The sequence below is a fragment of the Saccoglossus kowalevskii genome, chromosome 3 (assembly GCF_978046115.1).
Source record: "Saccoglossus kowalevskii chromosome 3, keSacKowa6.1, whole genome shotgun sequence".
NCBI classification, from domain to species: Eukaryota; Metazoa; Hemichordata; class Enteropneusta; family Harrimaniidae; genus Saccoglossus; species Saccoglossus kowalevskii.
Genome location: NC_140643.1, coordinates 1,359,927 through 1,368,410, shown reverse-complemented (window position 1 = coordinate 1,368,410; position 8,484 = coordinate 1,359,927). Strand labels below are relative to the sequence as shown.

The 8,484-nt window shown below is 37.5% G+C and overlaps 3 protein-coding genes across 3 annotated transcripts in view; all 3 read right to left on the bottom strand.

Annotated features, from left to right (window-relative positions):
* Positions 1-430: 430 nt before the first annotated feature.
* Positions 431-3,757, bottom strand: LOC146747430 (uncharacterized). Its single transcript, XM_085496683.1, has 2 exons — positions 1,790-3,757; positions 431-1,090 (listed from the first exon to the last, which is right to left on the bottom strand). Exon 1 carries the CDS (start codon positions 3,423-3,425, stop codon positions 2,178-2,180), a length of 1,248 nt encoding a protein of 415 aa, XP_085352809.1. The 5' UTR covers positions 3,426-3,757; the 3' UTR covers positions 431-1,090; positions 1,790-2,177.
* LOC146747431 (uncharacterized) lies at positions 615-1,235 on the bottom strand. Its single transcript, XM_085496634.1, has one exon. It carries the CDS (start codon positions 1,233-1,235, stop codon positions 615-617), a length of 621 nt encoding a protein of 206 aa, XP_085352760.1.
* Positions 3,758-5,937: 2,180 nt separating the features above from the next.
* Positions 5,938-8,484, bottom strand: part of LOC144352627 (complex I assembly factor ACAD9, mitochondrial-like) — a 203,539-nt gene continuing 200,992 nt past the window's right edge. The window contains exon 15 of the mRNA XM_085496672.1: positions 5,938-8,223. Coding sequence (XP_085352798.1) covers positions 8,129-8,223 — 95 coding nt within the window. The 3' untranslated portion in view covers positions 5,938-8,128. The remainder of the gene's footprint in view (positions 8,224-8,484) is intronic.

Genomic DNA, 8,484 nt, shown 5'->3' with positions numbered 1-8,484 from the left:
AATGAGTATGCGCACTTGATTTACCCAGAACTCTGTGCGAATCCCCCTTGATTCTGGCTGCTGGCCATTTTCGATCATGAAATTGTCGGATATCACCAGAAAACTCGCGATTTGTGCAGTTTTGAATAAAACCAAGTTAGCGATTATGAACAATGGTTATTAACATAACACCTGACCCCCTCTACACTTTTTGTTTCGCATTTTAAGGTAAGAAATCGACATTTGAAACCGACAGGGTGTCGATTTACTAGGTGCCGTGTTTCACAACTTGTTTATTTATATACGTATAGCAGATGATTTTTGTTGTTGAAAATTAGTATTTATTGATTTTCAGCCCCCAAGTGACTGTGAATCAAATATATAAAGTACAGTATTTAAGAAACTTCGATAATACAATAATCAGTGTTTTCAATAATAACGATCAAATTGCTTAACACGACATTCTCCGCCGCCCAAATGCATATATTCATTAATAAACATATCGAATAAATTGAACCATAAAAATAGTATCCAAGAAATGACAAATAGTTCTCATCAATGCATTGTTCTTAAACATATATACAGTCTAGGTCAAGAGTTGTAATTTCTCAGACATGAGATAAAATGTTCATCCATCATTGCACTCCTGTCACACTGAAGGGAGGATTCATCTTCACACGAATTTCTTGTAATGGTGCAGAAATTGGTCTGGCGTAGGATTTCCCTACAACTCGCCGGCAAATGACACATTTATTTACAATCTGGTTGACTGCACGACGAATATGTGGAATCCAGTATCGCTGTCGCAAGGATGTTACAGTCGCTTGAGTGCCGCCATGTAAAGTGCGCGAATGTTCATTCCGTATTACCATGGCAGGGTAGTAATGGTAAGTTGGTAGCAGTATGGAGAATTTAGTAGTATAATCCATGTCCGCATTATGTATTCTGCCACCACAATGTATCAGACCTTGTTTGTCAATAAACAAATAAAGTTGACGTACCAGTGGCTGATAACGTTTGTTGTTGTTCACAAGAGACGTATATAGTTCAGGGTAAGCTTTATGTTGAATCAATTTTATCCACATCAGTTCCGCGTGGTCCATTTCATTGGCTGAAATGGGATCAGAAAGTTTCATTGTTCTGTTTTTCACTTTAGTACCAAACCGTATCACATATGATGTCACTCTCAGAAGTTTGTTGACATCACTGTACTTATGTAGGTCAATCACATGCTCAATACCAACAGACTGAGTCATAGGATCAAAGGTTGGGGCTACCTGTCTTTGTTTATTTTGATCTGTGATGCCATCGTCAAGGATTTTTATGTCATGTATTGTAGATGTAATGTCGGTTTCGTCACGTGTACTTATATTTACATGTAGTACTTGTTTACATTCGTCATATTTGTCAGTTTTTCCACCAATAGTCTCTAGGTCCCGGTATGAGGCAATGGCTTTTTCCTCAGTACTGGTATCAGTAATAGTATACAACACGTGTGCATTAGTAGTTGTCTGGCCATTGTTTTTTGGCCCAGATAACAAGTAACCAAACACACTAGACACTGCTGTCGGTCCAGAGCCTCTAATTACTTGATCACCAATCAGATCCCAATAATAGTCTGCACCAATTAATATGTCAATATCAAAGGCCAGATTATTCGACACAGGGTGAGCCAAAGTGAGGTCACGTAAGTAAGGCAAAGTCAACAAGTCTGAGTTTACATGATGTGTGAGATTGTCAGAAATCTCTGGTATAAGAAGTACATTAATTGCAGTTTTGTCACCAGTCAATGTATGCAAATTTACAGTACCTGAGTTAAGTGAGCATGGGTATTTGTCTTGGTGACCTAGCGTAGCAAGATTGACACTCTCGTAATTTGTAGATCTCAGGAATATTTTGTCGGCAAATTTCTGAGTAGCAAATGTGCGAGTGGCTCCTTCATCAAAGAGTACATTGGCATGTACTAAGTTCCCATTAGATTCGATGGATATCGGTATGACTGCAGTTTTTAATAAAACTGGTCCTGTAGATGGCCGGAGTCGAGGAGTAGCAAGATGAACTCGTGTGTCATTTGTGTTTTGAGTTGAGGTAGATACATTAGCCTGGCCAAAATCAGTACACACACTAGGGGTTGTTGATTGTTGACGTGTACGTTCCGGAAAGTGAAGTGATGAGTGATGTTTCTTATTACAATGTTTTCATGTAAATCGAGATGTACAGTCACTGACGAGGTGTTTTGACAAACAATTATAACATAGTCTATCACGTTTGACAATCTCTAGACGTTTCTTAGCATCGGTGACAACATTGCATTCATTGGGATGGTGGGTACCCTTGCAAAATATACAAAGTCTCGGTTGTTGTCGTGGGCAAGAACCGGAAGAAGGCGTATGGAAGGCAGAAATAGGTCGTGACATTTGACCCCCAATGTTTACATCGTTCATACCTGCTTTCAGTGCGTTGATTTCACCCGTAATAGCAGCGCGTAGATCAGTAATATTCCATGCTGAGTTGCCGTGCGATCTTGCAAGTTGAACACAAATATTCTTAGGTAGTTTTCGTAATATAATAGGAACCAAGAGTTCTCCGTTAGTATCCTCGTCCTTTCCGAGTGATTGCAACCCCCTGATATGACTTTCCAAGGTGTCGCTGAAGTGTAGAAGATTGTCCACGTCATCGGTTGGGGCTTCGAGCTGCCATAGTGCTTCCATATATGCATTAATTATCATATGGTTTTGTCCGTATCTTTCTCGTAGTAAAGTTATTGCATGAGCGTAATTCACGTCGGTTAGCGCAAGCCCAGACACAAGCAAAAGGGCTTCGCCTTGTAGTACGCCTTTCAAATACGCGAATCGCTGCACGTCACTGATGGTCTTATCGTAATGAATTGTCGACTTAAAGGTATCGTAAAAACTCACCCACTCGAGTACATTTCCCGAAAAAACAGGCAAAGCTATCTTAGGCAAGTTCACTTGTTTGTGAGTGCTTACCGGTGCACTCGAGCGTTGTTGCGAAGCGGTGCTTGGACCTCGACCGTTATTTCCCGGGGTTGAAGAGACTTGCTTCTGCGGGTCGATGTCATTTATTCGGCGTTGGTTTTGTTGAGATTTAATGTAAAGTTCATCAATATATTCGGTACTTTCTTCCATATCTTGCTCGCGGTCGTCGTCTGCGACCTTTTCAACAGACATCTGGCGGTGAATCTGCTCGTCGATGGCTTGTAGTTTGTCAAGTCGGCGTTCGATGACTCTCTCTAGATCGGAGATTTCATTGAAGGCGATTTTCTTGTCGGCTTGCTGGCTTGCAAAATCGTTGAGAAGAACATCCAATTTGTTATTGTTCCGTGTCATTAACCCACGTTGCACTTTTCTGTTCGACTTGAGAGAAGCTACAGTATCGGGTTGACCGGCGGATTGTGATTGATCTGAAGCAGTTGAAGTCGGCATGGTTTCTTACTTTATTTGCTGCAGTTTATGCAGCTCTCTTGGTCGTGGTATACGTTGCGGGGCGACCAGAGAGCTGCAGTTCCCTTCCCTAAAGAAATGCACAGATTTTTAAATATGCCAGTTATGTATCATTAAAATTGTGATTGTATCAAAATTACCTCGACTTGCAGGAAAAAATAGACAAATATGTTCTCACAAATATATCTGTTACTGATTACAGCAAGCTTTAAGCAAATTTGCCCATGTAAATGAGACTATTTCACGTTAAAACTGTGCCGAAGTGAAACCTCCGATTGAACGCCGCCATTTTGAAGCCGACCTCTATCACGTGACTTGGCTCTTTTAGTGACGAGTATAATCACGTGACTACAGCAGACGGCCATCGGCGCCTGTCTGGGACAGCGCTTCATGTGACGAAACATCGGCAGACGGCTTTTTATAATTTTAATTTCATTTCACCATTAAGTGACTCATCTTTTTTTGAAAACATCAAATAAAGTACATGTATTATTAAAAATATTTTTTTCAAGCAGTTTTATTTATATATTGTGAAAAATCTAAAAATAATCTTGTAACTTGCCAAAGAGTGTTACAAGTGACAGGAGCAGACAGCATGGAATTCACAAAGGACAAAATTGTTGAGTCTTTTGACCAGAATCTGAAAGATATTTTTAAATTTGACCTAAAAGCTCAACAAGTAGAAGGTACTACTTGTATTTTAAATAATATACACACATCGGCCATATTACCAACAGGGTATGGCAAAAGTATGATGTATATTTTACCACCAATGCTCCTCAATATGCGGAAAGAGACAACAAGCCAACGGGGTAATGGGTTTCAGCTTTAGAACATTCACTAATGCATTATCAAGTTTCCGAGGTTTTAAGTCTAGATGCAATGGATTGCCTGCGATACCCTTTAACTTTCTTCTGGAACTCATCTCCACAATGAATGCAAGAACCTGCCATTCTCAATTTTCAGTTAAAATGTCAACTGCGCATGCTTCGTCATTGTCATGTGATCAGGTCACATGACAGAGGTCATCTTGAAATCCGTCGTTCAATCGATTAAATTACGTTCGGTCTAATTATACACAGAAATATATACTTTTCAAGAAGAAATAGTCCTTCATTTTCGGTCAGTAGATACCTAAGATGTTTGTGTTTGCAAGGATAACTTTTATTCGTTTTAAATTTCATTGAAATCGTTCGATAACATCAAAAATAGCGTGCGCCCCGGGATCCCGGGGCGGCGAACTGTGCGGTTCTCAATGGACGCGATCTGCAGCTCTATGGCCGCAACGTAATATAAGAGCTGCTAAACTGCAGCAATTACTTTATAGCGTATAACTTTGTCAAAATCCTGGTCGTCTCGGCACCAAATTTATGTGGGGTTATGATTCGTGACTGGGTTATATTCAAAATAAGTAAGAAATGCCAGGCTATGCAAACAAATCAATCACAGGAAACGAATACGTAAGTAATAAACGCGTAAGAGTAGTGTATTACATCAATACAGTATATCCACTGATATACTGGAGAATTTACCATAAAGAAATATGTAAACAACTGTTGAACACAACAACGCGGTAAAGACTGGCGCTAAAACACTTGCGCGTCCTATTTATAGGCTCGATGGGATTCTGAACACGAGGCGGGAATGTCCCTCATTGGTCGAAAGTTACCATTATAGAAATGCGTAATAAAGTGGTGTTTTCTATCACGTTCGCATTTGTGTCACCAACATGTCTATTTATAGACGTGGTTTAAAGCAAAAATGGTACATGTAATCAAATATACAAAGTACAGTATTTAAGAAACTTCGATAATACAATAATCAGTGTTTTCAATAATAACGATCAAATTACTTAACACGACACCTTAACCATTTGTTTGTATTTCCTTTTCAGACTATAGCAGTTGTTTCTCAAATCATTATTGTATGGGTCAGAGCTTAATTTCCTGGATATTTTCTGGACATCTTTTTTAAGATTGCCAAGATCATTGGAGTACCATTTTGGTTGAATTTTTTGATATTTTTTTGTTTTTTCTAATAATGTTTTTGATAAGTACCAGCTGCCTCATGGTAAATATTTGAGAGTAAATGTTCTGTTGTGTGTCATCAAAGTTTGCATTGGAGAAATTATTGATTAGCTTACAAATCTCTTTGCTGTGTAAAGCATCATTATAAAGAAGTATTAAGGTACATAGCAGGTATTTGACTGAATTGTTGAATTAATCATTTGTTTTTCTCGTAGTGTGTGCAGATATTCATCATGCCATTGTTGCCAGAAATGTTTGTGCAGCTCATTTAAATGACTAAAACATTTTTAAAGCCGAGTTTGATCCTCATCCAAGTCAAAATCATAGATTGTGTCATCATAGATGATGTCCCGTGGTAAATAATTCTCTTTTCAAACATTTATATAAGAAATGCAAAAGCATGAATGACCATGGGACGACAGAGATGTGAATCAGCATTTGGGAATAAATTTTCACACAAGTACTAATTCTTACCAGCCAACCTTAATTTATTTAAAATTGCAAAGTAAACATTGATTGTTGTAGCAAAGACACTAATACAGGGACAGGCAACTGTTTAAAAAAGATTAAAGTTTGCATGTTCACAACAAGTTGCATCACACACGTACAAAATCAATGAAAACATTCATGTTTTCTAATGAACAAATTTCAAAACATAACCATGACACATTAAAAGTAGATCATAGTCTAGTAGAATGAATTTGATACATCATATTTTTGTTTAAGGTAGCGAGAGGGAAAAAACTAGGAAAAAAAACTTTTTTCTAAAAATCCCGGATTATGCAATCTTATATTGTGTACTTTTCTTTATCTTTGCTCCGAATTTACAGTGCACGATGTTGAGTAATTTCAATTTATTTCCGGAAACTTAGTTGTAGGTGAACACATCCTTCATGCATTTACATATCATGTTGAATGACAGACTGAAGACAAAGGATTTAATTTGCATACTGATTTGTTGACCATCCAGCTTTATTATATCCTGTGTAATCTATAAGTAGTGTTCGTTTCGCGATCGAAGCACAAACAAACATTACAATATAGTATTTCAAGCTTTTCTCGGTGTTTTCTCGGTGTCTGACGCCGTTAAAAGATATCTAAATGAAAGTGGCCTGGGCTCATATTATAGTCAGCCCGCAGAGTGGAATCAAAAATGTAACTCCGTGACTGACATTTTTCTTGCGTCAAAAAAGAGTGGACATTCTTTTGATGTGAATCGTAAGCTGGTGATCGCAGCTCGTGGCATTGGAAAGGGTCGTCGCGCAATGCGTAAATTTAGTAGCTATATTGGATTACCGCCTCTATTATATCTGGAACCACATTCAGAGAAAACACTCGGAAAGTTTTAGACATTGCTAAAAGACTATTAGAACAAGAATTTCAAGATGCCGCCTATGAAATAAGAAAACTCAAAACAAAATTGGCGGAGATAGACGAGAGTGGTGACACCATAGGCTGAGAGTAATTCAAACATATCTGTACTTGAAGGCATGTATATCCCGTAAGTAAATATATGCTGTCATGAAGGCCCACCCTATGTTTAGAGAACCGATTGTACTGTTGACGCTGTTCAACATAACAAAGGGACTTGAATAAATTAATTGCGCGGTATGCCATCTTGCTCAAGTTAGCACCCACTTTCGACGAAACTGCTAAGTTTTGTCACGTTTTAGGAAACAACCAACCAATTTTTCACGATCTAACATTCCACGCACAACAGATACTTGTATATTTACAAAGTATGATCGAAATGGTCGATATTTTGTCATTATAGTCTAGCTACTGTATTTTTTCTTATGATTTGTATTTTATTTACCATACTGCGCCCTCTGATGGCATAGTAGTGTAATAAAGTTATTATTATTATTATTATTAATTAGCTGTTTATCTGTGGCCAAATTCGAAAAAACGTTTTATTGAGTTTTTACGGAAACTAATTTTTGACTATTATAACTATTGAAGATGTCATTTTTCAACACTTTTCTCTACGCTAACGACGTATAAATTACACAATTTATTCGCCACAAAATTGGCTAAAATATGATGTCTCATGGATGTTTATGTGAGCCGTTGACGTTGCGTTACGGCCTTAGGAACAGGAAGACGTTCGTAAAATTTAGTCCATAAAGTTCAACAGGCTTTATCTCCAGAACTATGGGGTACATAAAAATTTTGAGACGCATTCTCAATGATCATTATCTTATAAAGCAACAGTGAAAAGATCAGAAACATAGAAAAAAGGAACACCGCGAAACGGCCAATCCCGCAAAAAAACTCTATGTTTAGGAGGTTAACAGGAATGATCGTAACTTAATCCCCTGAGCAAATATCAAGACGAAACATATATGATCGTATTCTGCTATATCTCAGCTTTCTGAAAACATATACATTGCCATAACTGCATGCTTAGTAACTGATGAAGAAAGAATTAAACTCCATTAAACTATAAATTATGTTTCTCCTCTCGCTACCTTAAATGGTTACACAGATGGCTTGGAGTCAACAGTTGAGTGACATCATTCTATTTTATTTGGTGTTTGCGATGATTGCATTTCCCTTTATTCTCTAGTGTCATTGCATGTACAACTATGTGATTTGGTTATAAAGTCTTCAATGCTGCAATAAATATATTTTGTTGTCAAAGTGTTCCATGTCTGGTTAAGGTGTCAAAGGATGAGTCGCTCTGTAGCTGCGAGTTTCGAATATATCTGATGCTATCTTTTTCTTTGTCAAATCCCCATTGAACTTTTCACCTGAAATCAAATAGAATACTGCAATCAAAACAATTGTATTACAAAATTTATCAATGTCTCTGTTATCAAGTTTGAAAATGACAGCCATGTCAGAAAAATAAACGTTTGTGTATTGCTTAATTATAAAGTTTGAATGAAGTCTAGAGTTTTTTATACACAAGGTGAAGTTATATCTACTTTATTTTAGACAAATAAAAATGTCTGGTTTTAGCATAGATAATAGAATACAGGAATATGCAACTCCTATCTGAGGCAAAAGAA

Excerpts from the sequence above, each read along its gene's own strand:
- LOC146747430 (XM_085496683.1), bottom strand. The coding sequence starts at position 3,425 with ATGCCGACTTCAACTGCTTCAGATCAATCACAATCCGCCGGTCAACCC.
- LOC146747431 (XM_085496634.1), bottom strand. The coding sequence starts at position 1,235 with ATGACTCAGTCTGTTGGTATTGAGCATGTGATTGACCTACATAAGTAC.